Source organism: Anser cygnoides, chromosome 35, assembly GCF_040182565.1.
Source record: "Anser cygnoides isolate HZ-2024a breed goose chromosome 35, Taihu_goose_T2T_genome, whole genome shotgun sequence".
In the NCBI taxonomy this organism is placed as follows: domain Eukaryota; kingdom Metazoa; phylum Chordata; class Aves; order Anseriformes; family Anatidae; genus Anser; species Anser cygnoides.
In genome coordinates, this window is record NC_089907.1 from 1,130,861 (window position 1) to 1,155,566 (window position 24,706).

General features: G+C 45.6%; 2 protein-coding genes and 1 long non-coding RNA gene across 3 annotated transcripts in view; 1 reads left to right on the top strand and 2 right to left on the bottom strand.

Annotated features, from left to right (window-relative positions):
• Positions 1–1,168: 1,168 nt before the first annotated feature.
• LOC106049855 (zinc finger protein 208-like) overlaps positions 1,169–24,706 on the bottom strand; it is a 29,676-nt gene continuing 6,138 nt past the window's right edge. The window contains 2 exon segments of the mRNA XM_066986899.1: positions 1,169–2,610; positions 2,612–3,395. Of these exon segments, the coding sequence (XP_066843000.1) occupies positions 1,233–2,610; positions 2,612–3,395 (2,162 nt within the window). The 3' untranslated portion in view covers positions 1,169–1,232.
• LOC136788390 (zinc finger protein 707-like) lies at positions 4,883–9,912 on the bottom strand. Its single transcript, XM_066986896.1, has 3 exons — positions 9,550–9,912; positions 5,292–5,377; positions 4,883–5,121 (listed from the first exon to the last, which is right to left on the bottom strand). The coding sequence occupies exons 2-3, from the start codon at positions 5,313–5,315 to the stop codon at positions 4,963–4,965; spliced, it is 183 nt and encodes a 60-aa protein (XP_066842997.1). The 5' UTR covers positions 5,316–5,377; positions 9,550–9,912; the 3' UTR covers positions 4,883–4,962.
• Positions 10,267–23,190, top strand: LOC136788397 (uncharacterized). The gene is made up of 2 exons (XR_010827193.1): positions 10,267–10,482; positions 13,490–23,190. It is a non-coding gene; the product is annotated as an uncharacterized lncRNA (long non-coding RNA).

Here is a 24,706-nt window from a genome sequence, read left to right on the forward strand (position 1 = left end):
TCCATGGCATTGCTTCTCTGTATTTTATTTTCTTTTTAATGGAGGGGACAAATTCATTCTCATCACGCTGCATTGTTTCTATTTAGTTTTTATTTATGTTCCCCTCCCCTTTTCTCTTTGCTGTCTGCTTTTAGACATTTTCTGATACTTTGTGAGGCTGTCCCAGTCCTAAAGGAAGCTCTTCTGCCCACTGCCAGCAGGACCAGGAGGACAGATGACAGGAGCAAACTCTTTCAGAACCAGGAAAGCTTTACCCCAGGCAGGATCCCGGTCCTGGTTCCACCTCTTGCCCAGAACAACAAGTTTGTCCAGGCCAAATCAGGTACAAGGAGGGAAGCAGCTGTTTCAAGGCATGTTCTATAACATCTCTGTAATAATATATCTGAGACTATATTTCTATGACCTTCCTCCTCTCCCCACCTGACATCAAATGACCAGAGTCCATACCTCTGCATGTATGGATTCCTGCATGCTATAAAAATTCGCCTGCCTCCTGTTCTCTCTCTCAAGCTAAAACCTCCGGGTAAGGAATTTTCCTCTCCACCCCCTACATGTCTTTAGGGGATCCAGCAGGCAAGATCTTCCTCTAGTGGCTCTTCTGATGTTACCTTTTGTTCTGCCAGCACATGGTTTCCTTGCTTGCTTGTTCCGGGGGGGGGGGGGGGGGTGGGGGGGGTTGTGCTACCTCCTTAACTAGAGCACTTGACTTTCTTTGTTCTATAAAATAGCTTTTGTTCAGGATCTGCCTGCAAATGAAGGCCCATTTTACAGCCAGCTGCTGGTCCTCCCTCAGGCATGGTCAGCATTTCCACCAGCTTAGGCACTGGGCTCATTCAGTGCTCTTCTTAAATGGCTTAGGGGAAGAAAATACTCTGGAACAAGAAAAAGCTCACAGCTCATGGGTTGAGACAGGGGCAGGGAGATCACTAACCAACATAAGCTCCTCAGTACAATGCAGTTTAGAAAAAAGGTGACGTGAAAGTCAGGAATCCCAGAGAATATTTTACGCAGCGATAAACAGAAGAATAAGGAAGGGAAGAGGGGATTGGATCTGCCCAACAGCCATCGTTGGATGCCCACACTAGGGACAGGGTTTCTCTCTCTCTGCTCTCAGCCAAGTTTCAGGGGAGGGAGCTTTGATCTGCAGTTTCGGGGGAGGGTTTTTGTAGATGAGTTTGCCACAGGGCTCTTCCTCTGCTCAAGGTATTTGTAAGGCTCTCTTCTGTGTGGATCTAGAATTGGGGGACCAGGTTCGAGCTCTGGCAGAAGCTCGACCCACACTCAGGGCACTACTACGGCTTGTCTCCTTTGTGGACGCGCTTGTGGGATATAAGTTCAGAACTGCTTTTGAAGCCCTTTGCACAGTCAGGGCACTTGTAGGGTCTCTCTCCTGTGTGGATGCGCTGGTGGATAATAACCTCGGACCCGCTTTTGAAGCTCTTGTCACAATCAGGGCACTTGTAGGGTCTCTCTCCTGTGTGGATCCGTTTGTGCAACTTGAGTACAGAACTCCTTTTGAAGCTCTTCTCACAATCAGGGCACTTGTAGGGTCTCTCTCCTGTGTGGATCCGTTTGTGCAACTTGAGTACAGAACTCCTTTTGAAGCTCTTCTCACAATCAGGGCACTTGTAGGGTCTCTCTCCTGTGTGGATCCGTTTGTGGAAATTGAGTACAGAACTACTTTTGAAGCTCTTCTCACACTCAGGGCACCTGTAGGGTCTCTCTCCTGTGTGGATCCGTTTGTGCGAATTGAGTACAGAACTCCTTTTGTAGCTCTTGTCACAATCAGGGCACTTGTAGGGTCTCTCTCCTGTGTGGATCCGTTTGTGCGAATTGAGTACAGAACTCCTTTTGAAGCCCTTCTCACAAACAGGACACTTGTAGGGTCTCTCTCCTGTGTGGATCCGTTTGTGGAAATTGAGTACAGAACTGCTTTTGAAGCTCTTCTCACAATCAGGGCACTTGTAGGGTCTCTCTCCTGTGTGGATGCGCTGGTGTTTAATCAAGTCAGAAGTGCTTTTGAAGCTCTTCCCACACTCAGGGCACTTGTAGGGTCTCTCTCCTGTGTGGATCCGTTTGTGCAACTCGAGTACAGAACTGCTTTTGAAGCTCTTCTCACAATCAGGGCACTTGTAGGGTCTCCCTGCTGTGTGGGTCAGTTTGTGCACAAGGAGATGAGAACTGCTTCTGAAGCTCTTCCCGCACTCGGGGCACTTGTAGGGCTTCTCTCCTGTGTGAAAGTGCTGGTGGTAGATGAGATCTGCTCTTCTTCTGTAGCTCTTCTCACACTGTGAGCACTTGTAGGGTCTCTCTCCTGTGTGAAAGCGGTGATGGTAGGCGAGATCTGAACTGCTTCTGAAGCTCTTCTCACACTGTGAGCACTTGTAGGGTCTCTCTCCTGTGTGAGAGCGCTGGTGGTAGGCGAAATCTGAACTGCATTTGAAGCTCTTCTCACACTGTGAGCACTTGTGAGGTCTCTCTCCTGTGTGAGAGCGCTGGTGGTTAGTGAGGTTAGAGTTTCTTCTGAAGCTCTTACCACACTCAGGGCACTTGTAGGGTCTCTCTTCTGTGTGGATCCGTTTGTGCAACTTGAGTACAGAACTGCTTTTGAAAGCTCTTCTCACAGTCAGGGCACTTGTAGGGTCTCTCTTCGGTGTGATTCCGTTTGTGCAAATTGAGTACAGAACTCCTTTGAAAGCTCTTCTCACAAACAGGACACTTGTAGGGTCTCTCTCCTGAGTGGATGCGCTGGTGCTTAATCAAGTCAGAAGTGCTTCTGAAGCTCTTCCCACACTCAGGGCACTGGTAGGGTCTCTCTCCTGTGTGGATCCGTTTGTGCAACTCGAGTACAGAACTGCTTTTGAAGCTCTTCTCACAATCAGGGCACTTGTAGGGTCTCTCTGCTGTGTGGGTCAGTTTGTGTACAAGGAGTTGAGAACTGCTTCTGAAGCTCTTCCCACACTCAGGGCACTTGTAGGGCTTCTCGCCTGTGTGAAAGTGCTGGTGGTAGGTAAGATCTGCTCTTCTTCTGAAGCTCTTCTCACACTGTGAGCACTTGTAAGGTCTCTCTCCTGTGTGAAAGCGGTGATGGTAGGTGAGTTCAGAGCTGCTTCTGAAGCTCTTCTCACACTGTGAGCACTTGTAGGGTCTCTCTCCTGTGTGAAAGCGCTGGTGGTAGGTGAGCTGTGAACTGCATTTGAAGCTCTTCTCACACTGTGAGCACTTGTAAGGTCTCTCTCCTGTGTGAGAGCGGTGGTGGTAAGTGAGGTTAGAGTTTCTTCTGAAGCTCTTACCACACTCAGGGCACTTGTAGGGTCTCTCTCCTGTGTGGATGCGCTGGTGCTTAACGAGATGGGAATGACTTTTAAAGATTCTTCCACACTCATCACATTGGTTCTCCATTTTCTTCTGGCAGCCTTGCTTCTTTGTCAGTTCTTTAGGCTCTTTTTGACCTTTGCTGCCATCTAGGGGATTCCTTGCTCGATTTCCTGGATGGGTTTTCAGTGGCTTCTTGAGATGCTTTCCATGCTCCAGGCCCTTTTGGACGCCCCTCCTGATTTTTCCCACAGAGTCACCATTCAACTGCCTTTGGGCCATGCCACTTTTCTGAAGAGTCTCCTTTGCTTTTGGGATCCTGTCACCTGCTGGATGACAGAGGAAATCCAGAACCAGCCCATAGTGCCCATAATATTGCCCAGGCAGAGATCTCTGATCCTCTCATCTTGGCTTTTGCCAACCCCAATCTCCTCCTTTCCTCCACCACCTCACCTGCGCTGAGGTCTCCTGTCACATCCTCCACGCCATGCAGATCTGGGATCCAGGGATCTTCCCCTTCTTCAAGCTGAGAGATCACCACGGGTTTGGGGGATGGAGGTAATCCTTAAATGACATAAACAGAGGAGATGAGAGCATTTGGAGGGCCACTAAGATGATCAGAGGGCTGGAGCACCTCTCCTATGCATAAAGGTGGCGGAAACTGGGCTTGTTTAGCTTGAAGAAGAGAAGGCTCCAGGGAGACCTCATTGCGGCCTTCCAGTAGCTGAAGGCAGTGTATAAACAGGGGGGGGAACGCCTGTTTACATGTGTTGCTAGTGATAGGACAAGGGGGGACGGTTTTAAACTAAGACAGGGGAGATTTAGGTTGGAAATTACGAGAAAGGTTTTCACTCAGAGGGTGGTGAGGCACTGGAACAGGTTGCCCAGGGAGGTTGTGGATGCCCCATCCCTGGAGGCATTCAAGGCCAGGCTTGATGCGACTCTGGGCAGCCTGCTCTAGTGGTTGGCAACCCTGCCCAGAGCAGGGGGGTTGAAACTAGATGATCTTTAAGGTCCTTTTCAACACAGGCCATTCTGTGACCCTATGATTTCCATGGGTTTGACACAGCTGCTAAGTGTCCACGAGTACTATGTTAGCACTCCCTTCTTGTAAAGCCACGTTTATGGCCCAGTATCATTCAAGTCATCAACATAGACTAGCTTCATTTGAAGACAGCAAGGCTCTTCCGTCTCTGAAATTACTGCAGGGACTTATTTATTTTCCTTATTTTTTACCTACTTGTTCAATGCAGTTGACTTCAAGAAGCTTTAGGGGAAAACTGAGGAAGGCAATGCTGAGAAGGAAGATTTACATGCAACCACCAAGAAAAGCTCTTTTATACGTATGTACATATAACTATATATATATATAATATATATATATATTATATTATTACATATTCTAATATACAGTATAATTTTATATATATTATATTATTATATCATTATATCATAATATATATATATTATAGTGGATAACATGCTAATGCCTTCTTAAATTCATGCTTATCCTCTTTGTGTGTGCTTTTAATTTTTTTTATTTATTATTATTATTATTATTTTTTAAGTCTGTATGTAGTTAATAATTGCATTGTGTTTATTATATGTCCTGCTCACAGAGGCTTCTTGTACACCGCCAAGGCTGCCCTAATGAGGAGAAAAGGAAGCAAAACCCTCACCCAGTGAAGTTACGGACGCGTACGTCTCCAGCATCACGTCCCGGTAGAGCGCTCGCTGTGCAGGATCCAGCAGCTCCCACTCCTCCCTGCTGAAATACACGGCCACCTCCACGAAGGTCACGGGTTCCTGCAAGCAAAGAGGCTCCATGTAGAAGCAGCCTGTTGATGACAGAAGCTCCAGTCCCAGTGGCTTCTCTGTGCCCAGCACACAAATGCTGGCTGAGGGCATCTCATCTTCCCCCTGCATTCACATCCCTTCCCCCTTGGCCTCTCCTGGCTGCTTCTCCAAGCCCCTACCTCAGCTGGATGTGCCATGGCCATTTCCTGCCCTCCTGCAGGCTGCAACAATCACAGGTGAAAGGTAGATGTCAAACTGGAACCTGCTGGGACAAGAGAAATGGCACGGTAGGTTTAGGGGAATACAGCAGTCCCTGTCCCTGTCCCTCCCCAGCCCTAGTCCAGCTGCAGGCCATTGCTTGGAAGTAAAAGCCATCTGGGCCGCAGATTTAAGAAAGGAAAAAACTGCTGCACATCAGCAGTAGTCACAGAGGAGTGAGAAAATGAGATGAAAACAACCCTGCAGACACTAAGGTCAGTGAAGAAAGAGGAAGGAGGTGCTCCAGGCACCAGGACAGAATTTCCCTTGAAGCCTGCGGCCAGGACCATGGTGTTATAAATGACTGAGTCCCAAATAGGATTGCAATCAAAGTTTACAATTTATTAAACGAATAAAAAGAAAGAAGCTCTCATAACCAACAAAAAATTCAAGCCTGTCTTCGTTTCCTAGCTTTATTTCAACTAGTGGACCTGCTAGGGTAGATGCCGCAGGTCCCCGTCATTCCTGACTGTTGTAAGTTTGTCCTGCAGCCTAAGACAATTTCTTTCTGATATCAGGGGCCAATTGCCCTAGAAAGAGGCTAGCCAATTGCCTTTGTTTGTTTTCTGAAGGCAGGTCCATTTTTTTTTTCATTGAGTTTCAAAGTTGGTCCAAAAATTCAAAAATTCCATAGGGGTTTCTTTTGGACCTTGTTGGAACAGATTCTCAATTCCCAGTTTAACCAGATTTTGGTATTTACATAATTTCCGGGGTGACTAGAGTCTCAGTGGGGACATTGGTCAGAGGAATGCAATCGTTGACAGTTGCCTGAGCGGTCCCATTGGCAATCTGAGCTCACACATGAACTCAGGTTGTTTTAAGAGTTAGCTGCTTTTCTGTTTCCATGACAACTCTCTCCCGGACCCATCATGGTCCCTCCGCCCCAGAGGGCTCACACCGCGATTTTGAGATCTCAGCCTCGGGTTGAGGCGGAACTATTAACATTCCTACATCCTCTTCCCCTGCTCATTCAACTTCATACAGCTCTGTTAAATACTACATGCCACACAGCCTTTAACACCTTCAACAACCCTTTTAACACTTCCTTTATCTTCCTCCAGCCTGTATTTTTCTAATGCCAACACCAAAGGCTCAGTCAGGGGCCAACTTAATTCCATACCTTTTCCTTCCAAGATGCTGAAACAACACACCAGTATACAACATTTCATCCTATTTTCCTTCTCTCCTCAAAAACAACATTAATTGCAAGACACTGTTATAGTCGATTGATCCATAAAGTGGCCATTTAATTTATATAGTGGCCACAATTGATTGCAATACTTAGTGGAAGTCCTCTTGCTTTCTGTGCCCCCATTTCTAACAATATCCTTCCAATGTGCCAATATGCACCCAACGAGGCTTTCTTTAGAACGTCTCTGTTTTGGATATTGCCCATTTCCTTGATTTCCCATTCCCTTTTATTTATTTATGTTAGTTACTGTCCCTTGTTTCAATTTCCATGCAAACCTTTTTATTGCAGGTTTTTACTATCTTTTCCTAATCTTCTTCCGAAATGTCCCAGTTCTCTGGGATTAAACTCTTCTTTCCGCATACAAACTTTACTATTTCAGATTATTAATGAGCCCCGTTCCAATCATAAATCCACAGGACTTCGGAAGAACACCTGAAGCACTCAGCCTTCCGTCTTCTAGACAAACAATACCACCTTTTCCACAAAATTTACATTTCAACAAGGCCGAATTTCAAGCCGAATGCTAATTTTTCTCATGCACTTCGTTAGTAAGCCTACACAAAACAAGGAATCACTCCTGTGTATCCATCAAGAGGGGGGTTTAAAAGGTATTGAGGCCTAAATAAATTCACTCTCCCCCTTCTTACCAAATTCCCAGGGCTCAGGCCCGAACCACCAAAGAAGTGACTACCGCTTTGATAATCAGTCAGCCCCCATCCCCGCATACTTGGGAAACTGACCAAACACCAGCAGGAATATACCCTTCCTAAACTGTTACTTAGATAATGCTCCCACCTTCCTCCTTGTCACACTCAAAACATTTAAGAACAAAATAGGATTACAAGATGCACCACCGGGGGTGGATTGTTAAGATATCGAGTTGGTAGGTTATCCAATGACTCCCATTCATCATCTTTTTCTTTTTCCGTTTTTTTTTTTTCTTCTTCAAACTTCTCGTCTGCTTTTAGTGTAAATATTGAGGCTGGAAAAGGACGTGAAGTCCTGATCCATAATCCTGCATAATCACTTTCCTCCTGGCTAAAAGGTTCCTTTGAATTAACATGTATATTTAAGGCCTGGCAAACCCAGCCTTCAAAGGATCCAAAAAACGGGCCCAAAGACATGTTGTCTTAAAGGCTCCTTTGGGCATTCTATCATACTGTGATAAATTAGCCGGGTGTTTGTTCATTGTCTTTAAAAGGAATTCAGAGAATCTGCTGAGAAGATAAGGTTTTGCAATTTATGACCTTGTTAAGGGGGAAGACTAAGCAAGTAGATAGTGGGGAGGGGGTGTTGGATAAACATCCTTGGTAAAAGAAAGACTCTGTGAAATACTGTTTCCCGCTTCACTACCCTCCCCCTTGAACACGAGCACAACGCATGATCATTGAAAGAAAAACAACGACCCCCAACAACGAACTGCGCAGCTTCAGAAGGTTCAACAAGTCCTGACAAGCCGAAACTTGGATGCTATAAAACGGCGACACTGAAAAGGGAAAGTTGCGTGCTGTGGTGGAGCGGAGACTCCCCAGCCGCCCAGCGCTGTTTTGTTTGTGCCTGCCTGCTTACTTAATTAATAAAATATTTCTGATAGACCAAGAAATTTGTATGGTCTCACTTATAACAAATTAATACTGGATCATTTTTAAAATACTTTTTCCTCTTCTGGGGCCCCTACCGTTCCAATTTCTAATCATTATCCCTAATGGACTTTCTGGTGGCATTGTTGATAATAGAAGATGAAATATACAATATTGCTTAATATGTGTTACATTTGCAATGTACTGTTCCGGGGCTGCGCTTGGAAGATACAAAGTGTATGTGCAAGCATAGCATGAGAAAATGCACTGATTCATGATGAAGAGTGAGGAGGACTAAAAGAATGCCAAAATTTGCAAGACATCTAGATAACAGGGGCCTCTCGGACCCCGGGAACTGAATCAAACCAACCTTGCGGTTTGGACTGAGAGCAAGGGCTCAGAGAGCATGCGTAAGAAGAAAAGGTTAAAAAGTTCAACTCTGATGAAGACATCTTACTTCATCCCGACGACCACCCGGACGACCACCAGAGAGTGATATGCAAGCACAGGACTGATAAGATAATTAGCATACGAAGTGGGGCTAGGCGGAGCTAGGAAATGAATATGCATAGATGTGTTGTGAAACTTAATGCATATGTAATATTTTAGGAGATAAAAGAGAACTGAGTGAACAAATCGGATGAAGTTAGATTTGGGCAGGCATGCCCCTAACTTCCGGCGCCTAATAAAAGCACCTTCATATAATCACTTTGTGGATTATGTGTTTTCATGAACGCTAACAGGGTTGTGTGCCAAACATGCCTCCGCCCAGAAAACAAGCACTGGGCTGGAATTGACACCAGAAACAAACCCTCCTTGCACCTTTCCTGTCCTTCCATCTTTCATTTTAAGAAAGCAGGCCCCAGTGAAAACACAAGCTCTGGGACAAATCAGGTATTTTATTCTTCCCCTTCCCTTTCCCTTTTACACCGCCAAGAAAAGGCATTTGCCAGACAAGGGATGAAATGCTCAGTTTTATCCGAGGGTAGTCTCTTCCACATGCCTTCTCAGAAATTACTGAGAGGAACACGTGCAGACACACACACACAATATTCTTTGTGTCTTTGTGAATGCTAACAGTATGTCTGGTAATTTGCTCCCTTTTCTCTGGTCCCGGGTCTTTGATTTTGTCTGACCCATCTAGGAATTTTACTGTGGCAATTCCTACAGCCCTTGGTTGCCTTAGTGAGAGTGTCTTGCAGGGGGTTTAGGACCTATCACCCACCCACGAATCCTATAGGAATCGCTTCGGTCCTTCACCAGCCAAGTCCCTCGTAGGAGATTGGAACCGCGGTTAGAAGACCTCCGCAGTCGCTTCGGAACTAAGTTCCGTCTCAGTCACACTCTCACACACACACAGGCAAGCAAATCCCACCCAACCGAACGGTATACGCCTTAAATACTTACGACTCCGTCGTCTTTGTTCGGATCTTTGCGCGCAGAATTATGGGCAAAATATAGTGCTGCAGCCGGCAAAGGGAGCTCATAAAAAAATCTAAATCTTTGCTTGCCCTTATTCAGGTTCAAGATGGTGTTAGTCCCGACCCGACACAAACAGGAGTCACCAAATGGGGGGGCACCCCTCCTAGATCAAGTCAGAATTCAGGAATCAAGACCATCCCGGACGAGCCCACAATTGTTATAAATGTCTGAGTCCAAAATAGGATTGCAATCAAAGTTTACAATTTATTAAACGAATAAGTTTAATTATTCGTTTATTAAACGATGTAAGCAAACAGCGCTGGGTGCGCCGGGAGTCTGCTCCACCAAGACGCACACCCCTTACGTCAGGTGCTGTTTTTTATGGTCCTAGGCTAATACATATTCATTACTACTTCTGGAAGAGGCAGGGTTATTATAATTGGTTTCCGGAATCCGAAACCATCACAGGGGAGCCTGCTATCAGTCTCTGGTGGTCTCTCGGGGGTCGCTCATGCTAAAGGCTCGCAATTTTCCTCCCAAGCTTTGTCCTTCACTTGTCCTTCACCTTCCCCTTCCTCCTCATTTGGCAGTCTCTGGGCCAGATGTCAGAGACTAGCGCAACATCCCGTGCAATAGTCAGCAGTTTTCTCTGAAAGCCCCTTTGTTTTCTTATCCCCTAGATCCGGGCCTCAATGTTAACCCTTCAAATCCTCCACTGACACGAATTGCAGGACCTTTCCTTACAATGGTGAAGCAGGCTGTCCTGCTGCAGCCCACGATGTGGCAGAGTGGATCAGCTCTCTAAACTGCAGCCCACTGAGGAGCTCATGCTGGGGCAGGTGGATGTGGCCTAAGAGGGGGCTGCAACCCACGGAGAGCTGCCCTTTGCCCCGTCGCGTTTGACTGTGATATTTATCGGTAAGTGATCTCCCCTGTCCCTGTCTCAACCCACGAGCTGTGAGGTTGTTCTTGTTTCAGAGTATTTTCTTCCTCTGACCCATTCAAGAGGAGCACTGAGCCCAGTGCCTAAGCTGGTGGAAATGCTGACCATGCCTGAGGGAGGACCAGCAGCTGCCTGTAAAATGGGCCTTCATTTGCAGGCAGATCCTGAACAGCAGCCTTGGGAAGCATTTGCAGAAAAAAGAAAGCCAAGTCCTGTAGTTAAGGAGTAGCACAAGCCCCAGAACAAGCAAGCAAGGAAACCATGTGCTGGCAGAACAAAAGGTAACATCAGAAGAGCCACTAGAGGAAGATCTTGCCTGCTGGATCCCCTAAAGACATGTAGGGGGTGGAGAGGAAAATTCCTTACCCGGAGGTTTTAGCTTGAGACAGAGAACAGGAGGCAGGCAAATATTTATAGCATGCAGGAATCCATACATGCAAAGGATTCATTTAATGTCAGGTGTGTGTGCCTCTTAGAAATATAGTCCCAGATATATTATTAGAGATTCAACAGGTCAGCAAAGCATGCTGATAGTCCCTGCTCGCTTCTTTATTTTCCCAGCTCTAACCCCTTCCTGTGCCCCCTCAGAAACCTCACAAACAGAGTCTAATCCAAAGCTCAGGAAACAACACTGCAGATCCAGAGCCTTCCTGCTGAGGACTTGCACCCGCTTTTACAGGGCCCAGCTAATCTCTTGGCTGCAGCCAGGAGAGGAGCAGCGAGCAATGAGCTGCATGCTTTGGGTCGGGACAGCTATCTCCCACCCTTGAACAGCAAGATGGGGCAGATCCTGCTTTTCCTTTCCCCTTTTCCATGACCTTCCAAGTCTGGTGCTGAACTTTAGATGCTCAGGTGGTGCTAAGCACCATGCCAGTCCCTGTCTCAAAGGGGGAATCATGTGGAAAAGGAAAAACCCTGCCTCTTCTCTGCACAAGCAATGAAGAGGGCCTACCTCGAGTCCACTATAGGCTGCTCCCACCCTCGTTGCAGGCAGCCAGGCTCCTCTGAGTCGTGTAGGCTGGAGGATGCAAGTGTCCTGAGGCTGGACCCAGCTGCAGGATGGCCGTGGTGCACCTCCTGCAACCAAGACGCTGCCTGGGTGGCGTCCAGACAGGCTCTCACTTGCCTTACAGGGCGCCCCTCCGAGGGCTGCTGGTGGGCGGGGAGCTGTGAGCTGCACCAAAGGCTTTTCCCCCCACTGAGCACCCTGGGAGAGCCCAGACTCTCAGGCTCTTCCTGTGGGGGGGCATTTCCATGCCCTGGGACTCTGTTTGCACCCCGCCCAAGGTACCTGACCCCTCATCAGCTCTGTTGGAGGAGCTCTGGGCTGCAGCTCAGCCTTGGCCATGGCTCCTCCTGATGTGCAGCATGGCTTCCTGGCCCCGAACCAGAATGTGTTGTGAAGCTGCGGCACAGAAAATCAAAGAGGTCGGTTAGGGATTGACCTCGGCCTTCTCGGTTGGCTGCCCCAGAGCATGCCACTATGTGAGGAAAGGGTTAAGCGCTCTGCCCTGCTCAGCCTTCCCTGCTGTGCACGGAAAGAGTTAACTCTCCTAGAAGCAGGCCACTGATGGCTTTGTCTCTGCCCAGAGCTGCAAGCAAAGGCCTGAGCACTTTGCTGGGATGTAGTAGGGGCAACAGCCCACTAGGTGACACGAGACCCCAGGTCCTGTTCTGAGATGACTTCTACCCTGGAGAAGAGCAAGATCTCAGGGGACATCAACATATGACTGCAGGCAAGCCAAGGCCCTGCTCCTGCCCTGCTGTGCCTGGCAATGAGGGAAGGCATTGCCAGGGTCAGGATGGGTTTAATGGTGTGACTGGGGGTGTTTGCACCGCCCTGTGCTGCAAGCTGTATATGAGCTGCTGCTAATTGCTCTCTTCCTGTCCTTTCCCTAGTGGAGGAGGGGGTCTCATGGTCATAACTAAACTTCAGAACAACTTTGTAAATCTGTCCTTGGGGGCTGTTTCATCCTTTGTCAAAAAACATCTGGAGACCATGCTCCTGAGGCGCATGGGCACGAGTGGTTCTGCAGCCACACTACCTGTGCAAACAATTGCATTGTTTTAAGGTTTCTGGTTGCAATGATGGCACTTCTCCTGGGAGCAATCAGCAACCAAACACAAAGCTGCATCTCTGTGGGTGCACTCACACAGGACTACGGCACTCGGCATATATCTGCTGTCAAGACTGGATCTAGAAAGCAGTCTAAAAAGATGGGCTTAAGCCTGCTGAGAGGAAAACACCAGTGTATGCTGATGTGAGATGAAGAAGCTAGCAGAAATCTCTGCAACAGATGATCAGAAGTTCAGAATCTTCAGCAGTAGCCCTTCTTGGCTGATGCCTTCACTGCGGGCCAGCAGGGTGAGAACATGCAGGCCCTTTACAGAGCTGTTCTATATTGCCAGCCAGCTTAACAGCACCACTTTGCAAAGATGGGTCTGTTCTCTTCTCCTCTGTACCTTCTGTCTTTCCACCCCACATGGTGAGAGCAACCCCCGCTCATGGGTGGTGGTGGATGCCTCAAAGGAATGAGGCGTGAGGCTGGTATAACTGGTGACTACTTATTATGTCAGCAGCATTTTGCAGTCCGTATTACCAGGAAGTAGATGCTGCGAGGGAGGGAGGAGCGTGAGAAAACCAACACGGTCACAACCAGCTTCACTGAGGAGAGATCATAATCATAGAACAGCTTGGGTTGGAAGGGACCTTAAAGAGTATTGAATTCCAAGCCTCCTGCTATGGGCAGGGACAATTTCCACTAGATCGGATTGCTCAGAGCCCCACGCAACCTGGCCTTGAACACCTCCAGGGATGGGGCATCCACAACTTCTCTGGGCAACGCGTGTCAGTGCCTCACCGCCCTCATAGGATTTTTTTCCTTATATCTAATCTCAACCTACCCTCTTTAAGTTTAGTCATTCTTCCTGGTCTTATCGATACCCTCCCTAATGAAGTGTCTCTCTCCTGCTTTCTTGTAGGCCCACTTTTCGTACCGGAAGGCTGCAATGAGGTCTCCCTGGAGCCTTCTCTTCTCCAGGCTGAACAACACCAACTCCCTCAGCTTGTCTTCACAGGCGTGTAGGTTTCCTAAATATGTGTAGCAGCACATTTAGGAAGGGTGGTGGGGTTGTTAGTAATAGAAGAAGAAATAATACAATATTGTTTAGTATGTTACATTTGCGATGTACTATTCCGAGGCTGCGCTTGGAAGATACAAAATATATGTGCAAGGGTAACATGAGAATGCACCAATTCATGATGAGGAGTAAGGAGGATTAAAAGAATGCTCAATTTGCAAGACATCTAGATAACTGGGGCTTCTTGGACTCTGGGAACTGGGTCAAACCAACCTTGCGGTTTGGACTGAGAGCAAGGGCTCAGAGAGCATGCGTGAAAAGGAAAGGTTAAAAAGTTCAACTCTGATGAAGACATCTTACTTCATCCCGACGACCACCTGGACGACCACCAGAGAGTAATACGCAAGCGCAGAAGGACTGATAAGATAATTAGCATACGAAGCGAGGCTAGGCGGAGCTAGGAAATGAATATGCATAGATGAGTTGTGAAACCTAATGCATATGTAGTATCTTAGGAGATAAAAGAGAACTAAGAAAACAAATCAGACGAAGTTAGATTTGGGCAGGCATGCCCCTAACTTCCGGCGCCTAATAAAGCACCTTCATATAATCACTTTGTGGATTATGTGTCTTCATGAACGCTAACATTTTGGCGACCCAGATGGGACCTCGTGGGCACTGCTGAGGCGGCTCGCGAACTGATCACGCTCCAGCCGGCACCGAGGAGTTTCTCGGGGAGCCATCGGCCGCGACCGACCCCCGCTGCTCACAACGTACCTCTGAAAGGGTAAGAAAAAGGCGCTTTCTGGTAATCGGTACCGATCTGGTCTGGGAGCCTGCCGGTCAGACGCGGCGAAAGCCACGCACGGTTGGGCTAGGGAATTCCCGTGGTAAGCCTAGGCGCCGTCCGTCAGACAGTCGCGAAAGCGCTGCAGGTTCGGCATCAGTGGTCTGGTTTTGCTGCAGGCTCAGCATCTGGTTCGGTTTGGTAAAAGCTATAGCTGATAATGGAAAAACTTAAAAGTATTCTGGGCGGTAATGCTTCGGTACCGCGATCCTCCCCTTTGGGCTGTTTATTAGCACACTGGAAGGAGGGGTGTTTCGGGCAGGAGTTACGAAAGGGTAAACTGGTTGATTACTGTAATGTTTGGTGGCCACAGTATGAACTAGAAGATCAAGAAAGTTGGCCAGAAAACGGAACCTTACAGTACAATACTATCTTACAATTAATGTTATTTTGTGAGCGAGAGTGCAAGGGGCCTCTCTGTGTGATTGCGTGATTGTGTTGTGAGTGAGACGCAGCATCGCTGCGAAGCGAGTGCGGAGTTCCGATCCGCGGTTCCGTATTCTCCGCGAGGGGAGCGGCCGGAGATGAACGAAGCGCATGACAGACCGAAAAGAAGTGCTGCTTTATCCAAATGCTGATTGGTGGTGCCCAATACACGGGCCCGGCAGTGCATCTTGCAATGCTATTTCGTTCTTAAATGTTTTGAGTGTGACAAGGAGGAAGGTGGGAGCATTATCTAAGTAACAGTTTAAAAGTTTCGGTATATTTGCGGTGGTGTTTGGTCAGTTTCCCAAGTATCGGGGGAGGGGGGCTGACTGATTATCAAAGCGGTAGAACGGAGAGCCACTTCTTTGGTGGTTCGGGCCTGAGCCCTGGGAATTTGGTAAGAAGGGGGAGAGCGAATTTATTTAGGCCTCAATACCTTTTAAACCCCCATCTTGACGGATACACAGGAGTGATTCCTTGTTTTGTGTAGGCTTACTAACAAAGTGCATGAGAAAAATTAGCATTTGGCTTGAAATTCGGTCTTGTTGAAATGTAAATTTTGTGGAAAAGGTGGTATTGTTTGTCTAGAAGACGGAAGGCTGAGTGCTTCAGGTGTTTTTCCGAAGTCCTGTGGATTTACGATTGGAACGGGGCTCATTAATAATCTGAAATAGTGAAGTTTGTATGTGGAGTTTAATCCCAGAGAACTGGGACATTTCGGAAGAAGATTAGGAAAAGATAGTAAAAACCTGCAATAAAAAGGTTTGCGTGGAAATTGAAACAAGGGACAGTAATTAATATAAATAAATAAAAGGGAATGGGAAATCAAGGAAATGGGTAATATCCAAAACAAAGACGTTTTAAAGAAAGCCTCCTTGGGTGTATATTGGCACACTGCAAGGATATTGTCGGAAGGGGGAGTGGGGGGGGCGCGGAAAGCAAGAGGATTTCCACTAAGTATCGCAATCAATTGTGGCCACTGTATAAACTAAATGGCCACTTTATGGATCAATCGACTATAACAGTGTCTTGCAATTAATGTTGTTTTTGAGGAGAGAAGGAAAATAGGATGAAATGTTGTATACTGATATGTTGTTTCAGCATCTTGGAGGGAAAAGGTATGGAATTAAGTTGGCCCCTGACTGAGCCTTTGGTGTTGGCATTAGAAAAGTACAGGCTGGAGAAAGATAAAGGAAGTGTTAAAAGGGTTGTTGAAGGTGTAAAAGGTTGTGTGGCATGTAGTATTTAACAGAGCTGTTTGAAGTTGAATGAGCAGGGGAAGAGGATGTAGGAATGCTAATAGTTCCGCCTCAACCCGAGGCTGAGATCTCAAAATCGCGGTGTGAGCCCTCTGGGGCGGAGGGACCATGATGGGTCCGGGAGAGAGTTGTCATGGAAACAGAAAAGCAGCTAACTCTTAAAACAACCTGAGTTCATGTGTGAGCTCAGATTGCCAATGGGACTGCTCAGGGAACTGTCAACCATTGCATTCCCCTGACCGACCCCCCCCCCCCCCCCCCCCCCCCGAGACCCTTACCACCCCGGAAATTATGTAAATACCAAAATCTGGTTAAACTGGGAATTGAGAATCTGTTCCAACAAGGTCCAAAAGAAAACCCTATGGAATTTTTGAATTTCTGGACCAACTTTGAAATGCAATGGAAAAAAAAAAAAAAAGACAAAATTTGGACCTGACTTCAGAAAACAAACAAAGGCAATTGGCTAGCCTCTTTCTAGGGCAATCAGCCCCTGATATCAGAAAGAATTTGTCTTAGGCTGCAGGAAAAACTTACAACAGTCAGAAATGACGGGGACCTGGGGCATCTACCCTAGCAGGTCCACTAGTTGAAATAAAGCTAGGAAACGAAGAGAGAGGCTTGAATTTTTTTGTTGTTGTTGGTTACAGGAGCTTCTTTCTCTGTGTTAATTAGTCTGTAAATGTAATAGGAGCAACATATTCAGTGTTAAATAGTTTAAAAGGACGACTGGGAACTAAGACAACTACAATAATTGGAGCCACAGGGAAGGAGGAGGAACGGCCATTCTTACAACCCCTTGATTTGCGTTTTGGGGGTAAGGAACTAACCCATGAATTTTTGTATGTACCAGAATGCCCGATTCCACTCTTGGGACGGGATCTATTAGCTAAATTAGATGCAACAATAACCTTTGAGGATGGAGAATTAATAATGAAGGTACCTGAGTCCAAAGTAGGACAAATCCTAATGATCAAAGATAAACCCTTTGTTAATATTCCAAGAGAAGTAGAAAATGCAGTTATACCAACAGTATGGGAAACAGATATACCAGGGAAGTCGAAACTGGCACAACCGGTAAAGGTGGAATTAAAGGAAGGAGCCAAACCTGTTCGAATCAAACAATATCCACTTAAGATAGAAGCTAGGCAGGGGACAGTGAAAATTATTGACAAATTTCTCAAACATCAGATTCTGGAAGAATGTAAATCGGAATACAATACTCCAATTTTTCCAGTAAGGAAGCCGAATGGTGAGTATAGATTGGTACAAGATCTTAGAGCAATAAATGAAATAACAAAGGACATTCACCCGGTAGTGGCTAATCCTTACACATTGTTAACATCTGTGAGAGAGAAATATAAATGGTTTACTGTGATAGATTTAAAGGATGCCTTCTTTTGCATACCTCTTGATAAAGATAGTAGAAAATTATTTGCCTTCGAATGGGAAAATCCTCAGAGTGGACGAAAGACACAATTAACTTGGACAAGACTCCCACAAGGCTTCAAGAATAGCCTGACCCCCTTTGGAAGCCAGCTGGCCAAGGAACTGGAAATCTGGACAACGCAAGGACAAATACAGGTACCCAGAAGTCAGTATTTGCTGTTACAATATGTAGATGATATTTTGATTGCTACAGAGAATGAGTCGCTCTGCACCCAAATAACCATCGAAATTTTAAATCAGTTGGGAATGGGTGGTTATAAAGTTTCAAAGGAAAAAGCACAAATAGTTTGCTCAACTGTAACATATTTGGGGTGTGAGATTTCCCAGGGACAAAGAAGTCTGGGTGTCAATAGGATAAAAGCTATATGCACCATCCCGGAACCTCAAAATCTCCATGAGCTAAAGGCCTTCTTAGGAATGGCTGGCTGGTGCAGATTATGGATAATGGATTATGGACTCATAGCTAAGCCCCTTTATGAAGCTCAGAAGGCACAGGATTTTATTTGGGGAAAAGTACAGAAAGAAGCTTTCAAGAAACTTACAGATGCCTTAATGAAGTCACCAGCTTTGGGCCTACCAGATTTATCAAAAGATTTCCAGTTATTTGTATATGAAAGACAACGACTAGCACTAGGGGTACTAACCCAGTGACTGGGAAGCTGGAAAAGACCTGTGGGATACTTTTCTAAGCAGTTGGATGCTGTAAGTGCAGGATGGCCCTCATGTTTGCGGGCAGTAGCGGCAACAGTTCTCTTAATCCAGGAAGCAAGGAAACTTACCGTGGGAAAACGTATTGAAGTTTTTGTACCACATATGGTAACAACCGTTTTAGAACAAAAGGGGGGCCACTGGCTATCACCCAGCCGAATGATGAAATATCAGGCAATACTAACTGAACAAGATGACGTAACCTTGAAAACAACTAACCTGTTAAATTCAGCAGTATTTCTAGGAACTGTTCCAGAAGAAGGACTGTTGGAACACAATTGTGTGGAAATAATTGAACATACCCATGCCAGCTGCGAGGATTTGAAGGATGTACCCCTTGAAAGGTATGACTGGGAACTTTTTACTGATGGTAGTAGTTTTGTGGAGAATGGAACACGATATGCAGGGTATGCAGTAACAACCCTGAAGACAGTAATCGAAGCAAAACCTTTACCACCTGAAACATTAGCACAGCGAGCAGAACTGATAGCCCTACCTCGAGCACTGGAACTGAGTAAAGGAAAGATGGTAAATATTTGGACAGATTCCAAGTATGCTTTTGGAGTAGTCCATGTTCATGGAGCATTATGGAAAGAAAGAGGGCTGTTGTCCTCACAAGGAGCCAATATAAGATATCAAGAGGAGGTGTTAAATTTGATAAATGCGGTACAAAAACCAAAACAAGTGGCTATTATGCACTGTAAAGCTCATCAAGGAGGAACCTTGAAAATATCAGAAGGGAATCGGCTGGCAGATCGAGCAGCTCGACAAATTGCTCGGGAGGTGTGGAATGTAATGACTTTGGTACCACTCAAGGTAGGCCCCACTTGTCTTAATCTTCCCAAGGAACCAAGATATTCACCAGAGGATGAGAAATTAGCAAATCTCCTAAAGGCCCGAAAGAACTCTGATGGACGGTATGTAACTGCTATGGGCCAGGTAGTAATACCCCCCTTGGTGATGCGAGAAATACTTCAGACAAGACATAATGAGTGTCACTGGGGTGCAGAGGCAATGGTAACATTTTAAAACGTAGCATCATCTCTACACATATGTTAACAAATGGCAAAATCAGTAATGTCAAAGTGTGAGATTTGTCTGAAAAATAATCCAGTAGCAAGAAAACATGCTGAAATGGGAAGAGTTAGAGTAGGAATAGAACCAGGAGATTACTGGCAAGTTGATTTTGTAGAGTTACCTAGGACTAGGGGATGTAGGTATTTGTTAGTAGGGGTTGACACCTTTTTCAGATGGCCAGAAGCCCTTCCCTGTCGCACCAATCAAGCTAAAGAGACAGTAAAATGGTTACTGCGGGAAATCATTCTGAGGTTTGGGGTACCATTAGGAATATCCTCGGATAGGGGGCCGCACTTTGTTTCATCTGTGGTTAAAGACGTAAGTCGGCTATTAGGAATTTCTTGGAATTTACATACTGCATGGAGACCCCAATCTAGTGGACAGGTAGAAAGGATGAACCAAACTCTAAAGGGACAGATCAGTAAAATCTGCCAGGAAGCCAAAATACAATGGCCACAAGCTTTGCCTATAGCTTTACTGAGAATAAGGATAAAGCCAAGGAGTGGAATGTCAGTAAGCCCGTATGAGATTACGTATGGAAAGCCTTATGAATCCCCAGAACCAAATCCTAATATGCATATAACAGGGAGCCAGGATGTTTATAATTATGTATTGTCTCTTGGTAAAACTTTAGCTCAACTTCAAAGTGTTCTGGTGTGGAACCGACCGTTGGCACTGCAAAATCCTGTCCACGACTTTCAGCCAGGTGACCGAGTGTACATTAAAAACTGGAATGAAGAACCCCTAAGAGAACGGTGGGCCGGACCTTATCAAGTATTATTGACTACTTTTACAGCTGTAAAGGTAGAAGGGGTGGATGCTTGGATTCATTATACTCGGGTGAAAAAGGTTCCCGAATTTTGGTCAGTGCGAGCAATCGGAGATACAAAACTACAGATGAGGCGCGTATAACCATACAATGTTGGGGTTCTTAACAACAGTAACGATAACAGTAATTGTTTTGTGTAAGTACCTTGTAATTGGGTTCCTAGAAATACCAGAAAAATATAAGAAAGAGGAAATATTCAGAGGAGAAAATGTTACTTTGGAATGTGGAATGCACAACGATAAACCAATAACAATTAGCTCTCTACAGGTGGTCTGGGAAAAAATAAATGACTCCGGACAGAGCCAGGAAATATACGTAGACACAACCAGGGACAATACAGGATTGAAGGCTGGATGGGAGGGGAAGGCGTACGTAAGTATAACCATAGAATTGGGCCAACAACTGAGAGGAGCTACCACCTTAACCCTGTTTAGTGTTACTAAAGTCAACAAAGGAAACTACCGGTGCATGGTAACACATGAAAATAGCACAGATTACGGGATAAGAGAAATATTGGTATATCCGAAATTGGATAAAGGAATATTGGTAGCCCACCAAAAAGGATCTAGAAGAAGAAGAGAGGGCCAGGCACCATGGACACAAGTGGTACAGATCCCACACAGGCAACCATCAGAGAATTTACTGGTAGGATTGATTAAAGATTTTGCCATAATGAAAGGAACTGATAGAATTACTGCTTGTTTGCCCATCCCAAAAGCAACGGGGGACCCGCTTGAGTGGGGTATAATAACCTCCCCACTGCCCCAAGTAAAAGGAAATGGAACAATTCAATGTAAAGAAGTGAAAGTTTTAGAGAGGATAAATGTTACACAATACTATAGGAAACTGAGCCCCCCCACATCGAGGTCTGAATGTGAAAAGAAGAAGAACTACCATTTCATAACAATAGGCAGATTTAAGAATGTGGGACAGTGTTATTACGACGAACTACGTGTAGTAGAAGGAGTTAGAGAAAAGATTGTTTGGGAATGTCAAGAGAAAAATAAGCCAAAAGGAATGAAAGGGTGGGATAGTGATTGGACAGTAAGTTTATTGCAGAAATTCCAGTATGGAGGGAATACATCATGGTGTATTAAATGGCAGGGGAAGCAGAATGGAACTGATCAGTTTTATACAGTAAGCCGGGTTGACAGTAGTGGTAGACAAGAGTCAACAAAGGTAGCTTGGTGGACTTGTGAGAAGAAATATACTTGCGACAGTAATAATGAAGATATCAAGCACTTACTTCCGGTATTGATAGCTCTTAGGGCAGGATGTGCTTGCCGAGGAATTAAGTACAATTCGGAAAGAAATAGCCAGGCTAGTCAAGTCGCAGTGGATTGTAGCTATAGTACCATAAAAAGTCCAGGACAATTTGTATGGGCAGCCAGTAATGGAACTTGGACTACACACCCGCCGATAGATGGGGAAGTAAAAGAAATAACTCTAGGACTCCCCACATTGTGTCCAATATGGAAAAAGTCTCCTTTTAAGGGAAAGTTGGAAACCCTACAAATTAGTAGGGCAAAAAGAAGTTTAGAAGAAGGGGCAGATGAAGATACATGGCATGAACCCTCGGATGGAGTAAAATTCAGTTGGGCGTTAGAATCTCTATTTGCACAGGTAGCTACTTATCGAAATAGGGAAATGATTTATAAACTTACAGGACAAGTGAGTAGGCACGAGAGCCACGAAAGAAGGCTTTAGAGACCTTAATATCCAACTACAATCTACAACTAAAATGGTGCTACAAAATCGATTGGCATTAGATACACTGTTATTAAAGGAACATGGAGTATGTGGATTTCTAAAAGATCATATTGATCATTGCTGCATCCACATTTCAAATGTGACTATTGATGTAGAACATGTCATAGAACAACTGGCTCGAGTGGAACAAGATGCAGAACAGGAAGAGAAAGATATGACAACAAGCTGGTTGGATAAAATTTTTAGTGGATGGACTATTAGTAATTGGGTTAAGTCCTTACTGGAGACAATAATTATATTGGTGATTGTAGGGGTAATAATTTGGTTAACATTTATAATGCTGAAAAGTCTGATTCTAAGGAAGACAACCTGGAACCGGACAGTGATGCAAACTATTGCTCGGCAAATGGAACCACATCCTCAATATCCTCCACCGGCATCTAACAACTTTGGATTTCAGAGAAAGAATCTGAGGAACCCAGGATGTGAAATGGAATGAAAACCGAATAGACAAGATCAGTTTCAGATCAAGTGAACCCAACCAGAAGGGTGAACGTAACATAAAGCAGAAGTGGTGGACTTAAGAAATGTTGTGACAATCCTAATCTTTGTAATTTCCTTGATTCTTAATGATGTAATTTTCCGTGATTATATTATTGGTGAGCACTGAGTGTAAAATATTTTAGTTAGTTAGTGAAAGCATTTGCCCTCCTCGAAAGGAGTGAAATGCTTTCAAAGGGGGGAAATGTTAGTAATAGAAGAAGAAATAATACAATATTGTTTAGTATGTTACATTTGCGATGTACTGTTCCGAGGCTGCGCTTGGAAGAAACAAAATATATGTGCAAGGGTAACATGAGAATGCACCAATTCATGATGAGGAGTAAGGAGGATTAAAAGAATGCTCAATTTGCAAGACATCTAGATAACTGGGGCTTCTTGGACTCTGGGAACTGGGTCAAACCAACCTTGCGGTTTGGACTGAGACCAAGGGCTCAGAGAGCATGCGTGAAAAGGAAAGGTTAAAAAGTTCAACTCTGATGAAGACATCTTACTTCATCCCGACAACCACCTGGACGACCACCAGAGAGTAATACGCAAGCGCAGAAGGACTGATAATTAGCATACGAAGCAAGGCTAGGCGGAGCTAGGAAATGAATATGCATAGATGAGTTGTGAAACCTAATGCATATGTAGTATCTTAGGGGATAAAAGAGAACTAAGAAAACAAATCAGACGAAGTTAGATTTGGGCAGGCATGCCCCTAACTTCCGGCGCCTAATAAAGCACCTTCATATAATCACTTTGTGGATTATGTGTTTTCATGAACGCTAACAGGGTTGTGTGCCAAACATGCCTCCGCCCAGAAAACAAGCACTGGGCTGGAATTGACACCAGAAACAAACCCTCCTTGCACCTTTCCTGTCCTTCCATCTTTCATTTTAAGAAAGCAGGCCCCAGTGAAAACACAAGCTCTGGGACAAATCAGGTATTTTATTCTTCCCCTTCCCTTTCCCTTTTACACCGCCAAGAAAAGGCATTTGCCAGACAAGGGATGAAATGCTCGGTTTTATCCGAGGGTAGTCTCTTCCACATGCCTTCTCAGAAATTACTGAGAGGAACACGTGCAGACACACACAAACAATATTTTTGCAGTTTCCTTAGGAAATGGGTTAAAAAAGCTGTTTGCAGCAAGAGCGGAAAGAGAAAACTAAACATAGTGAGAGATTTTCTTTTGTTCGCAAGGAAAGAGCATCCAAAGCCCATGGGTGTAAGACCCTTATCTGGGTGGTGCCATGGATGCCTTCTCCTTTGGAAACTCTCCCTTTGTCATGAGAAGCCTCTGGGGACTCCTCCATTCTCAAGGTCTCTCCCAGTGTGGGTTTTCCCCATGAGAAATGAGGTGCAAGGCCTGAAAAAATCTCTTCCTGCAGGCAAGACACTTGTAGGCTCTTTCTCCCACCTGGATTTGCTGATATTTAATGAGTTCATGCTGTGGCTGAAGCTCTTCCTGCACCTGGGGCGTTTGTAAGCGCTTCTTCCCAGCATGCGGTCTGTCATGGGTGAGGATCTCCTAGCTCTGGATGTACCTCTTCCTTAAGTCAAGGCACTCTCCCCTCTGTTGGGTTGCTCTTATTTTCTAGGGAATGAGCTCCAGCTGAAGTTCTTCCCATTATCCCTGCAGACATGCTTTCTTCCTTTCTTTCCAGCCAAGGTTTCTTTTGGATCTTCATGCACTGACCCACAGCATATGGGTTTATCCAGAGGCGAGCAGAGGTGACTTTCCTGGGCTCTTTGAGTGAAGACTCACTTTCCTGGGTGACTTTCCTCATACCGTCATACCCTCATACCCTCATTTCCTCGTCCCCTGGGAGAAATGTGCTTCTGATCTACCTACCAACATCCCAAGGGCTTCCAGTGGCTTAGCCACAGCCAGCTCTGGGCTCTCCTTTGTGTGGTCACTTGGCACCCCATCTCCAGCTGAAAAGGGGAGCAATATGGGTAATTCCCACACCGGGGACAAAGCAGGAACAGGATATATTTGTCCCAGAACACCCACACGAGAACCTAAGGCCAGGAAGGGTGATACGGTCCAGCCAAAGGATGGGAAAACTCCAAGGCACGCCGGTCACAAGCCAAAATGGGGTCTGCCTTATCCAAGTGAGTCAAAGTGAAACTGGGAGCATTTCCTTATGCAGAGGTGTGGGAATTGGGACTTTTTTCTGTGCCTTGATGTGTCATTTGTGAATCTTGGCAGGATGTTGCTTGCTCAGATGGAGATTGGAAGTGTTGCCTGCCTTGGTCTGGGATGAGCA

What these genes read in the sequence shown, in the direction of transcription:
- LOC136788390 (XM_066986896.1), bottom strand. Translation starts at nt 5,315, where the DNA reads ATGGCCATGGCACATCCAGCTGAG. An exon ending in CCATGGCACATCCAGCTGAG is followed by an intron (nt 5,122 to 5,291) that starts GTAGGGGCTTGG and finishes CTTTGCTTGCAG; the next exon opens with GAACCCGTGACCTTCGTGGA.